The 13322-nt window shown below is 43.7% G+C and overlaps 1 protein-coding gene across 2 annotated transcripts in view; it reads left to right on the top strand.

The window, feature by feature from the left end:
* MSL3 (MSL complex subunit 3) overlaps positions 1-13322 on the top strand; it is a 199092-nt gene that overhangs the window by 120181 nt on the left and 65589 nt on the right. For both annotated transcript variants that reach the window (XM_053707590.1, XM_053707591.1), the window contains one exon: positions 11376-11485. In XM_053707590.1, the coding sequence (XP_053563565.1) occupies positions 11376-11485 (110 nt within the window). The remainder of the gene's footprint in view (positions 1-11375; positions 11486-13322) is intronic.

The raw sequence follows: 13322 nt of genomic DNA, 5'->3' as shown, positions 1-13322 counted from the left end.
TTTTTATATATGTTTGGTGATAAAACTTATTGGGGCCTAGTTTTTTCCACATGGCTGGCTTGATTTTTGCCTAGAAACAGTTACTTGAGGCTTTCCACTGTTGTAATATGAGTGGGAGGGGCCTATTTTAGCGCTTTTTTGCGCAGAAAAAATTACAGACACAGACATCCAGCTTCTTCCTGCATGTTCCAGGACTTCTCTGAAGGGCTCAAAAGGCTTCAAAAGTCGTATTGAGGGAGGTAAAAAGCCACAGTAGAGCTGTGGCAGTTGTTGTGACTGTTGAAAAAACGTTTTTGTCATTTGTTATTCCGTTTTTGGTATTAAGGGGTTAATCATCCATTTGCAAGTGGGTGCAATGCTCTGCTAACTTGTTACATACACTGTAAAAATTTCGTTAGTGTAACTGCCTTTTTTCACTGTTATTTCAAATTTGAACAAAATTTGTGTTTCTTAAAGGGGCAGTAACATTTTTTATATTGCTTGTAAACTTGTTTTAAGTGTTTTCCAAGCTTGCTAGTCTCATTGCTAGTCTGTTTAAACATGTCTGATACAGAGGAACCTTCTTGTTCATTATGTTTGAAAGTCATGGTGGAGCCCCATAGGAGAATGTGTACTAAATGTATTGATTTCACCTTAAACAGTAAAGATCAGTCTTTATCTATAAAAGAATTATCACCAGAGGGTTCTGTCGAGGGGGAAGTTATGCCGACTAACTCTCCCCACGTGTCAGACCCTTCGCCTCCCGCTCAGGGGAGGCACACTAATATGGCGCCAATTTCATCAGGGACGCCCATAGCGATTACCTTGCAGGATATGGCTGCAATCATGAATAATACCCTGTCAGAGGTATTATCTAGATTGCCTGAATTAAGAAGCAAGCGCGATAGCTCTGGGGTTAGTGGAGATACAGAGCGCGCAAATGCTGTAAGAGCCATGTCTGATACTGCGTCACAGTATGCAGAACATGAGGACGGAGAGCTTCATTCTGTGGGTGACATCTCTGACTCGTGGAAACCTGATTCAGAGATTTCTAATTTTAAATTTAAGCTTGAGAACCTCCGTGTATTGCTTGGGGAGGTATTAGCTGCTCTGAATGACTGTAACACAGTTGCAATTCCAGAGAAATTGTGTAGGCTGGCTAGATACTATGCGGTGCCGGTGTGTACTGACGTTTTTCCTATACCTAAAAGGCTTACAGAAATTATTAGCAAGGAGTGGGATAGACCCGGTGTGCCCTTTTCTCCACCTCCTATTTTTAGAAAAATGTTTCCAATAGACGCCACTACACGGGACTTATGGCAGACGGTACCTAAAGTGGAGGGAGCACTTTCTACTTTAGCAAAGCGTACCACTATCCCGGTTGAGGATAGTTGTGCTTTTTCAGATCCAATGGATAAAAAATTGGAGGGTTACCGTAAGAAAATGTTTATTCAGCAAGGTTTTATTTTGCAGCCCCTTGCATGCATTGCGCCTGTCACTGCTGCGGCGGCATTCTGGTTTGAGGCCCTGGAAGAGACCATCCATACAGCTCCATTGGAGGAAATTATTGACAAGCTTAGAACGCTTAAGCTAGCTAACTCATTTGTTTCTGATGCCATTGTTCATTTGACTAAACTAACGGCTAAGAATTCCGGATTCGCCATCCAGGCGCGTAAGGCGCTATGGCTTAAATCCTGGTCAGCTGACGTGACTTCAAAGTCTAAGTTACTCAACATTCCTTTCAAGGGGCAGACCTTATTCGGGCCTGGCTTGAAGGAAATTATTGCTGACATTACTGGAGGCAAGGGTCATACCCTTCCTCAGGACAGGGCCAAATCAAAGGCCAAACAGTCTAATTTTCGTGCCTTTCGAAATTTCAAGGCAGGAGCAGCATCAACTTCCTCCGCTTCAAAACAAGAGGGAACTGTTGCTCATTCCAGACGGGCCTCGAAACCTAACCAGGCCTGGAACAAGGGCAAGTAGGCCAGAAAACCTGCTGCTGCCCCCAAGACAGCATGAAGGAATGGCCCCCCTATCTGGAAACGGATCTAGTGGGGGGCAGACTTTCTCTCTTCGCCCAGGCGTGGGCAAGAGATGTTCAGGATCCCTGGGCGTTGGAGATCATATCTCAGGGATATCTTCTGGACTTCAAAGCTTCTCCTCCACAAGGGAGATTTCATCTTTCAAGGTTATCAGCAAACCAGATAAAGAAAGAGGCATTCCTAAGCTGTGTTCAAGACCTCCTAGTAATGGGAGTGATCCATCCAGTTCCGCGGACGGAACAGGGACAGGGGTTTTATTCAAATCTGTTTGTGGTTCCCAAGAAAGAGGGAACCTTCAGACCAATCTTGGATCTAAAGATCTTAAACAAATTCCTCAGAGTTCCATCATTCAAAATGGAAACTATTCGGACCATCCTACCCATGATCCAAGAGGGTCAGTACATGACCACAGTGGACTTAAAGGATGCCTACCTTCACATACCGATTCACAAAGATCATCATCGGTTCCTAAGGTTTGCCTTTCTAGACAGGCATTACCAATTTGTAGCTCTTCCCTTCGGGTTGGCCACACCCCCGAGAATTTTTACAAAGGTTCTGGGCTCACTTCTGGCGGTTCTAAGACCGCGAGGCATAGCGGTGGCTCCGTATCTAGATGACATCCTGATACAGGCGTCAAGCTTTCAAATTGCCAAGTCTCATACAGAGATAGTTCTGGCATTTGAGGTTGCATGGGTGGAAAGTGAACGTGGAAAAGAGTTCTCTATCACCACTCACAAGAGTCACCTTCCTAGGGAGTGTTATAGATTCTGTAGAGATGAAAATTTACCTGACGGAGTCCAGGTTATCAAAACTTCTAAATGCTTGCCGTGTCCTTCATTCCATTCCACGTCCGTCAGTGGCTCAGTACATAGAAGTAATCGGCTTAATGGTAGCGGCAATGGACATAGTGCCATTTGCGCGCCTGCATCTCAGACCGCTGCAATTATGCATGCTATGTCAGTGGAATGGGGATTACTCAGATTTGTCCCCTCTACTAAATTTGGATCAAGAGACCAGAGATTCTCTTCTCTGGTGGCTATCTCGGGTCCATCTGTCCAAGGGTATGACCTTTCGCAGGCCAGATTGGACGATTGTAACAACAGATGCCAGCCTTCTAGGTTGGGGCGCAGTCTGGAACTCCCTGAAGGCTCAGGGATCGTGGACTCAGGAGGAGAAACTCCTCCCAATAAATATTCTGGAGTTAAGAGCAATATTCAATGCTCTTCTAGCTTGGCCTCAGTTAGCAACCCTGAGTTTCCTCAGATTTCAGTCGGACAACATCACGACTGTGGCTTACATCAACAAACAAGGGGGAACCAGGAGTTCCCTAGCGATGTTTGAAGTCTCAAAGATAATTCGCTGGGCAGAGTCTCACTCTTGCCACCTGTCAGCGATCCACATCCTAGGCGTAGAGAACTGGGAGGCGGATTTTCTAAGTCGTCAGACTTTTCATCCGGGGGAGTGGGAACTCCATCCGGAGGTGTTTGCTAAACTGATCCATCGTTGGGGCAAACCAGAACTGGATCTTATGGGGTCTCGCCAGAACGCCAAGCTTCCTTGTTACGGATCCAGGTCCAGGGACCCGGGAGTGACGCTGATAGATGCTCTAGCAACTCCTTGGTTCTTCAACCTGGCTTATGTGTTTCCACCGTTTCCTCTGCTCCCTCGACTGATTGCCAAAATCAAGCAGGAGAGAGCATCAGTGATTCTGATAGCGCCTGCGTGGCCACGCAGGACCTGGTATGCAGACCTAGTGGACATGTCATCCTTTCCACCATGGACTCTGCCTCTGAGGCAGGACCTTCTAATACAAGGTCCTTTCAATCATCCAAATCTAATTTCTCTGAGACTGACTGCATGGAGATTGAACGCTTGATTCTATCAAGGCGTGGCTTCTCCGAGTCAGTCATTGATACCTTAATACAGGCACGAAAGCCTGTCACCAGGAAAATCTACCATAAGATATGGCGTAAATATCTTTATTGGTGTGAATCCAAGAATTACTCATGGAGTAAGGTTATGATTCCTAGGATATTGTCCTTTCTCCAAGAGGGTTTGGACAAAGGATTATCAGCTAGTTCTTTAAAAGGACAGATTTCTGCTCTGTCTATTCTTTTGCACAAGCGTCTGGCAGAGGTTCCAGACGTCCAGGCATTTTGTCAGGCTTTGGTTAGAATTAAGCCTGTGTTTAAAACTGTTGCTCCCCCGTGGAGCTTAAACTTGGTTCTTAAAGTTCTTCAAGGAGTTCCATTTGAACCCCTTCATTCCATTGATATTAAACTTTTATCTTGGAAAGTTCTGTTTTTGATGGCTATTTCCTCGGCTCGAAGAGTCTCTGAGCTATCTGCCTTACAATGTGATTCTCCTTATCTGATTTTTCATGCAGATAAGGTAGTTCTGCGTACCAAACCTGGGTTTTTACCTAAGGTGGTTTCTAACAAGAATATCAATCAAGAGATTGTTGTTCCATCATTGTGTCCTAATCCTTCTTCAAAGAAGGAACGTCTTTTACATAATCTGGACGTAGTCCGTGCCTTGAAGTTTTACTTACAAGGTACTAAAGATTTTCGCCAAACATCTTCCCTGTTTGTCGTTTACTCTGGACAGAGGAGAGGTCAAAAAGCTTCGGCAACCTCTCTTTCCTTTTGGCTTCGGAGCATAATTCGCTTAGCCTATGAGACTGCTGGACAGCAGCCCCCTGAAAAGATTACAGCTCATTCTACTAGAGCTGTGGCTTCCACCTGGGCCTTTAAAAATGAGGCCTCTGTTGAACAGATTTGCAAGGCTGTGACTTGGTCTTCGCTTCACACCTTTTCAAAATTTTACAAATTTGATACTTTTGCTTCTTCGGAGGCTGTTTTTGGGAGAGAGGTTTTTCAGGCAGTGGTTCCTTCCGTTTAATCCTGCCTTGTCCCTCCCATCATCCGTGTACTTTAGCTTTGGTATTGGTATCCCATAAGTAATGGATGATCCGTGGACGGGATACACTTAACAAGAGAAAACATAATTTATGCTTACCTGATAAATTTATTTCTCTTGTAGTGTATCCAGTCCACGGCCCGCCCTGTCCTTTTAAGGCAGGTCTAAATTTTAATTAAACTACAGTCACCACTGCACCCTATTGTTTCTCCTTTCTCGTCTTGTTTCGGTCGAATTATCGGATATGGCAGTGAGGGGAGGAGCTTATATAGCAGCTCTGCTGTGGGTGATCCTCTTGCAACTTCCTGTTGGGAAGGAGAATATCCCATAAGTAATGGATGATCCGTGGACTGGATACACTACAAGAGAAATAAATTTATCAGGTAAGCATAAATTATGTTTTCTCCAACATAGGTGTGTCCGGTCCACGGCGTCATCCTTACTTGTGGGATATTCTCCTCCCCAACAGGAAATGGCAAAGAGCCCAGCAAAGCTGGTCACATGATCCCTCCTAGGCTCCGCCTACCCTAGTCATTCTCTTTGCCGTTGTACAGGCAACATCTCCACGGAGATGGCTTAGAGTTTTTTAGTGTTTAACTGTAGTTTTTATTATTCAATCAAGAGTTTGTTATTTTAAAATAGTGCTGGTATGTACTATTTACTCAGAAACAGAAAAGAGATGAAGATTTCTGTTTGTATGAGGAAAATGATTTTAGCAACCGTTACTAAAATCCATGGCTGTTCCACACAGGACTGTTGAGAGGAATTAACTTCAGTTGGGGGAACAGTGAGCAGTCTCTTGCTGCTTGAGGTATGACACATTCTAACAAGACGATGTAATGCTGGAAGCTGTCATTTTCCCTATGGGATCCGGTAAGCCATGTTTATTAAGATTGTAAATAAGGGCTTCACAAGGGCTTATTAAGACTGTAGACTTTTTCTGGGCTAAATCGATTCATTAACAACACATATTTAGCCTTGAGGAATCATTTAATCTGGGTATTTTGATAAGATTATATCGGCAGGCACTTTTTTAGACACCTTTCTCTTTAGGGGCTTTCCCAAATCATAGGCAGAGCCTCATTTTCGCGCCGGTGTTGCGCACTTGTTTTTGAGAGGCATGACATGCAGTCGCATGTGTGAGGAGCTCTGATACATAGAAAAGACTTTCTGAAGGCGTCATTTGGTATCGTATTCCCCTTTGGGCTTGGTTGGGTCTCAGCAAAGCAGATACCAGGGACTGTAAAGGGGTTAAAGTTAAAAACTGCTCCGGTTCCGTTATTTTAAGGGTTAAAGCTTCCAAATTTGGTGTGCAATACTTTTAAGGCTTTAAGACACTGTGGTGAAATTTTGGTGAATTTTGAACAATTCCTTCATATTTTTTCGCAATTGCAGTAATAAAGTGTGTTCAGTTTAAAATTTAAAGTGACAGTAACGGTTTTATTTTAAAACGTTTTTTGTACTTTGTTATCAAGTTTATGCCTGTTTAACATGTCTGAACTACCAGATAGACTGTGTTCTGAATGTGGGGAAGCCAGAGTTCCTTCTCATTTAAATAAATGTGATTTATGTGACAATGACAATGATGCCCAAGATGATTCCTCAAGTGAGGGGAGTAAGCATGGTACTGCATCATTCCCTCCTTCGTCTACACGAGTCTTGCCCACTCAGGAGGCCCCTAGTACATCTAGCGCGCCAATACTCCTTACTATGCAACAATTAACGGCTGTAATGGATAATTCTGTCAAAAACATTTTAGCCAAAATGCACACTTATCAGCGTAAGCGCGACTGCTCTGTTTTAGATACTGAAGAGCATGACGACGCTGATAATAATGGTTCTGAAGGGCCCCTAAACCAGTCTGATGGGGCCAGGGAGGTTTTGTCTGAGGGAGAAATTACTGATTCAGGGAACATTTCTCAACAAGCTGAACCTGATGTGATTACGTTTAAATTTAAGTTGGAACATCTCCGCATTCTGCTTAAGGAGGTATTATCCACTCTGGATGATTGTGACAAGTTGGTCATCCCAGAGAAACTATGTAAAATGGACAAGTTCCTAGAGGTCCCGGGGCTCCCAGAAGCTTTTCCTATACCCAAGCGGGTGGCGGACATTGTAAATAAAGAATGGGAGAGGCCCGGTATTCCTTTCGTCCCTCCCCCCATATTTAAAAAATTGTTTCCTATGGTCGACCCCAGAAAGGACTTATGGCAGACAGTCCCCAAGGTCGAGGGAGCGGTTTCCACTTTAAACAAACGCACCACTATACCCATAGAAGATAGTTGTGCTTTCAAAGATCCTATGGATAAAAAATTAGAAGGTTTACTTAAAAAGATGTTTGTTCAGCAGGGTTACCTTCTACAACCAATTTCATGCATTGTCCCTGTCGCTACAGCCGCGTGTTTCTGGTTCGATGAGCTGGTAAAGGCGGTCGATAGTGATTCTCCTCCTTATGAGGAGATTATGGACAGAATCAATGCTCTCAAATTGGCTAATTCTTTCACCCTAGACGCCACTTTGCAATTGGCTAGGTTAGCGGCTAAGAATTCTGGGTTTGCTATTGTGGCGCGCAGAGCGCTTTGGTTGAAATCTTGGTCAGCTGATGCGTCTTCCAAGAACAAGCTACTTAACATTCCTTTCAAGGGGAAAACGCTGTTTGGCCCTGACTTGAAAGAGATTATCTCTGATATCACTGGGGGTAAGGGCCACGCCCTTCCTCAGGATCGGCCTTTCAAGGCCAAAAATAAACCTAATTTTCGTCCCTTTCGTAGAAACGGACCAGCCCAAAGTGCTACGTCCTCTAAGCAAGAGGGTAATACTTCTCAAGCCAAGCCAGCTTGGAGACCAATGCAAGGCTGGAACAAGGGAAAGCAGGCCAAGAAACCTGCCACTGCTACCAAGACAGCATGAAATGTTGGCCCCCGATCCGGGACCGGATCTGGTGGGGGGCAGACTCTCTCTCTTCGCTCGGGCTTGGGCAAGAGATGTTCTGGATCCTTGGGCGCTAGAAATAGTCTCCCAAGGTTATCTTCTGGAATTCAAGGGGCTTCCCCCAAGGGGGAGGTTCCACAGGTCTCAGTTGTCTTCAGACCACATAAAAAGACAGGCATTCTTACGTTGTGTAGAAGACCTGTTAAAAATGGGAGTGATTCATCCTGTTCCATTAGGAGAACAAGGGATGGGGTTCTACTCCAATCTGTTCATAGTTCCCAAAAAAGAGGGAACGTTCAGACCAATCTTAGATCTCAAGATCTTAAACAAGTTTCTCAAGGTTCCATCGTTCAAAATGGAAACCATTCGAACAATTCTTCCTTCCATCCAGGAAGGTCAATTCATGACCACGGTGGATTTAAAGGATGCGTATCTACATATTCCTATCCACAAGGAACATCATCGGTTCCTAAGGTTCGCATTCCTGGACAAGCATTACCAGTTCGTGGCGCTTCCTTTCGGATTAGCCACTGCTCCAAGGATTTTCACAAAGGTACTAGGGTCCCTTCTAGCTGTGCTAAGACCAAGGGGCATTGCTGTAGTACCTTACTTGGACGACATTCTGATTCAAGCGTCGTCCCTTCCTCAAGCAAAGGCTCACACGGACATTGTCCTGGCCTTTCTCAGATCTCACGGATGGAAAGTGAACGTGGAAAAGAGTTCTCTATCTCCGTCAACAAGGGTTCCCTTCTTGGGGACAATAATAGACTCCTTAGAAATGAGGATTTTTCTGACAGAGGCCAGAAAAACAAAACTTCTAGACTCTTGTCGGATACTTCATTCCGTTCCTCTTCCTTCCATAGCGCAGTGCATGGAAGTGATGGGTTTGATGGTAGCGGCAATGGACATAGTTCCTTTTGCGCGCATTCATCTAAGACCATTACAACTGTGCATGCTCAGTCAGTGGAATGGGGACTATACAAACTTGTCTCCGAGGATACAAGTAAATCAGAGGACCAGAGACTCACTCCGTTGGTGGCTGTCCCTGGACAACCTGTCACAAGGGATGACCTTCCGCAGACCAGAGTGGGTCATTGTCACGACCGACGCCAGTCTGATGGGCTGGGGCGCGGTCTGGGGATCCCTGAAAGCTCAGGGTCTTTGGTCTCGGGAAGAATCTCTTCTACCGATAAATATTCTGGAACTGAGAGCGATATTCAATGCTCTCAAGGCTTGGCCTCAGCTAGCGAGGGCCAAGTTCATACGGTTTCAATCAGACAACATGACAACTGTTGCGTACATCAACCATCAGGGGGGAACAAGGAGTTCCCTGGCGATGGAAGAAGTGACCAAAATCATTCTATGGGCGGAGTCTCACTCCTGCCACCTGTCTGCTATCCACATCCCAGGAGTGGAAAATTGGGAAGCGGATTTTCTGAGTCGTCAGACATTGCATCCGGGGGAGTGGGAACTCCATCCGGAAATCTTTGCCCAAGTCACTCAACTGTGGGGCATTCCAGACATGGATCTGATGGCCTCTCGTCAGAACTTCAAAGTTCCTTGCTACGGGTCCAGATCCAGGGATCCCAAGGCGGCTCTAGTGGATGCACTAGTAGCACCTTGGACCTTCAAACTAGCTTATGTATTCCCGCCGTTTCCTCTCATCCCCAGGCTGGTAGCCAGGATCAATCAGGAAAGGGCGTCGGTGATCTTGATAGCTCCTGCGTGGCCACGCAGGACTTGGTATGCAGATCTGGTGAATATGTCATCGGCTCCACCATGGAAGCTACCTTTGAGACGAGATCTTCTTGTTCAAGGTCCGTTCGAACATCCGAATCTGGTCTCACTCCAGCTGACTGCTTGGAGATTGAACGCTTGATCTTATCGAAGCGAGGGTTCTCAGATTCTGTTATCGATACTCTTGTTCAGGCCAGAAAGCCTGTAACTAGAAAGATTTACCACAAAATTTGGAAAAAATATATCTGTTGGTGTGAATCTAAAGGATTCCCTTGGGACAAGGTTAAGATTCCTAAGATTCTATCCTTCCTTCAAGAAGGATTGGAAAAAGGATTATCTGCAAGTTCCCTGAAGGGACAGATTTCTGCCTTGTCTGTGTTACTTCACAAAAAGCTGGCAGCTGTGCCAGATGTTCAAGCCTTTGTTCAGGCTCTGGTTAGAATCAAGCCTGTTTACAAACCTTTGACTCCTCCTTGGAGTCTCAACTTAGTTCTTTCAGTTCTTCAGGGGGTTCCGTTTGAACCCTTACATTCCGTTGATATTAAGTTATTATCTTGGAAAGTTTTGTTTTTGGTTGCAATTTCTTCTGCTAGAAGAGTTTCAGAATTATCTGCTCTGCAGTGTTCTCCTCCTTATCTGGTGTTCCATGCAGATAAGGTGGTTTTACGTACTAAACCTGGTTTTCTTCCAAAAGTTGTTTCTAACAAAAACATTAACCAGGAGATTATCGTACCTTCTCTGTGTCCGAAACCAGTTTCGAAGAAGGAACGTTTGTTGCACAATTTGGATGTTGTTCGCGCTCTAAAATTCTATTTAGATGCTACAAAGGATTTTAGACAAACATCTTCCTTGTTTGTTGTTTATTCCGGTAAAAGGAGAGGTCAAAAAGCAACTTCTACCTCTCTCTCTTTTTGGATTAAAAGCATCATCAGATTGGCTTACGAGACTGCCGGACGGCAGCCTCCCGAAAGAATCACAGCTCATTCCACTAGGGCTGTGGCTTCCACATGGGCCTTCAAGAACGAGGCTTCTGTTGATCAGATATGTAGGGCAGCGACTTGGTCTTCACTGCACACTTTTACCAAATTTTACAAGTTTGATACTTTTGCTTCTTCTGAGGCTATTTTTGGGAGAAAGGTTTTGCAAGCCGTGGTGCCTTCCATCTAGGTGACCTGATTTGCTCCCTCCCATCATCCGTGTCCTAAAGCTTTGGTATTGGTTCCCACAAGTAAGGATGACGCCGTGGACCGGACACACCTATGTTGGAGAAAACAGAATTTATGTTTACCTGATAAATTACTTTCTCCACGGGTGTGTCCGGCCCACGGCCCGCCCTGGTTTTTTAATCAGGTCTGATAATTTATTTTCTTTAACTACAGTCACCACGGTATCATATGGTTTCTCCTATGCAAATATTCCTCCTTAACGTCGGTCGAATGACTGGGGTAGGCGGAGCCTAGGAGGGATCATGTGACCAGCTTTGCTGGGCTCTTTGCCATTTCCTGTTGGGGAGGAGAATATCCCACAAGTAAGGATGACGCCGTGGACCGGACACACCGTTGGAGAAAGTAATTTATCAGGTAAACATAAATTCTGTTTTTTTAAAAAAAATTAAATAGTACATAATGTAATATCTACTAAGTAGACTTACACATTTGTCTCTAAAAGAAGTATGCTTCTAATGTTTTAATAATTTTATTGTACTTTTTAACACTTTTTAAAATTGTTTTCTCAGTTTTTAAAATGTTTTTTATATTTTGGATCTAGAAACTCCTGTTCATAGTGGATCTTCCTCACCAATTACTTTAACCCCAAGTAAAGAGGGAGGCTCAATATTCTCTGGATTTGAAGGTCGACGAAACAATGAACTGAATGAGGTAACAGAGACATTTTTAGACTTTAATATATATTTGTTAAACATGTTCGCATAAACCTGTATTGTATTGTTTCTTGTTCTTTCAAAACTTTTATTTTATTTTATTTTCCATAGACCGTAAAGCAAACTTACAGAACTAGTAAGGTGATGCCATCTTGTGCCTACTGTAAACTTAGTACAAGATTTTACAGAATGGTACAAAGGTTTAAGGAAAAACACAAAGAACATTATACACAGTTATACCGGATACATTAGAATCCTGCTTCAAATTAGAAACTGTTATATATGATGCATATACTTGGCTCTTGGAAACAGGAAGATGGAGGTTTATTTTAGGACAGTTGAGGTTACAGATAAACATGTTAATACTGTGGAGCAGGAGAGATAGCATATTTATTTGTTATGCAGTGTTGACCCTGTGCATTACATCCCAGATTTTCCATGACAGGATATCTATATTCTTTAATCTGTCTACATTGTTTAAATACTTGATAATTCAACACACAAACAAAATATCTGAGTAATATATAATAAGGGAAATGTGGAGTTGCATAAACTACTGTCCCCTTGTTTTCTTTGAGTCATAAATTTTACCTATGTTCTAGTTGCTTTTTGGAATAAAAATGACAACACCTCATAGTGCCTCCTTGCAGATTTCCTTGCTCTATAGTAAGGCCAAATATGGCCTCATATGAAAAAATCACAAAGTTCAAACCTATCTCACTCCCTGATGTGTAAGCAATTCAGAAAAAGAAAAGCCTCTACTTCTTCCCTAGACAGAAATGTGCATAGTAAAAAATGTGCGCTAAAAAAGCAACAGCATCATCCAGGATATAATAAAGCAATACAATTTATTCTTTAGGTATCCTATGTATAAATTTACTATGCACAAATATGACCTCATAGGCAGTAAATATTTCCTTCTCAATATGAGGAGAGTCCACTGCATCATTCCTTACTGTTGGGAAATACTGAACCTGGCCACCAGGAGAAGGCAAAGACACCCCAGACAAAGACTTAAATACTCCCCCCACTTCCCTCATATCCCAGTCATTCTTTGCCTTTCGTTACAGGAGGTTGGCAGAGAAGTGTCAGAAGATTCGAAGTAGTTCCTTATGAAGGGTATCTACCCTTTGAAATGGGACTGGAGTTTTAAGTAGTCTTGTCAGTCTCTCAGTGAGAGCATTGGCGAATTGTTAGTCTTGAGATGCAGGGAGAGTCTTTTTGTGAACCCATCCAGACTCGTATTAACAGCTCCTAAGCAATCGATGTTGACGAGTTTCACTGCCTGCTTTCATCACTCAAGTCCATGTCAGGAGCGATGCTATAAGCTGTGTTTCTGTTCCGCAGCATAGATTCCGGTAAGATTGTTTCATTTTTTTATACGCATATGATAATGCAAGAAGACAGAGTCACGGTGTGGCTCCTTTTATCTGTATGGAATCAAGGGTTAATATCTCCAGAGGGGGATTATTGAACAGGGGGGATTATTGAACGGGGGATTAATCACATAATTTTATTTTGTTATGATTATGTTGTGACGTGAGATGAGGCTCAGGCAGATGTTGGAACGTACAGGTTTTACTTTTGTTTTTGGAAGCTGCGCAGCCTGAAAGGCTTGGCGCGCTTTTTTCCTATTAGCAGGGGCAGTCCTGTGTTGTGCACCATGTGACTGGGTGTGGTTACACTGATTTCCTCTTTCCTGCGGTTTAATGGAGAAGAAGCGGTTTCTCTGTTTGGCCTGGGTCATAGGAGGTGGTGAGTGTCCAAGCCATTGGGGGTATAAAGGTAAGTGCCGTTTTATCTTATTATTCAATAGTCTGCTTTATAAGCGCAAG

This window comes from Bombina bombina, chromosome 3 (assembly GCF_027579735.1).
Source record: "Bombina bombina isolate aBomBom1 chromosome 3, aBomBom1.pri, whole genome shotgun sequence".
NCBI lineage: Eukaryota > Metazoa > Chordata > Amphibia > Anura > Bombinatoridae > Bombina > Bombina bombina.
This window is presented reverse-complemented; position numbering and strand designations above follow the sequence as displayed.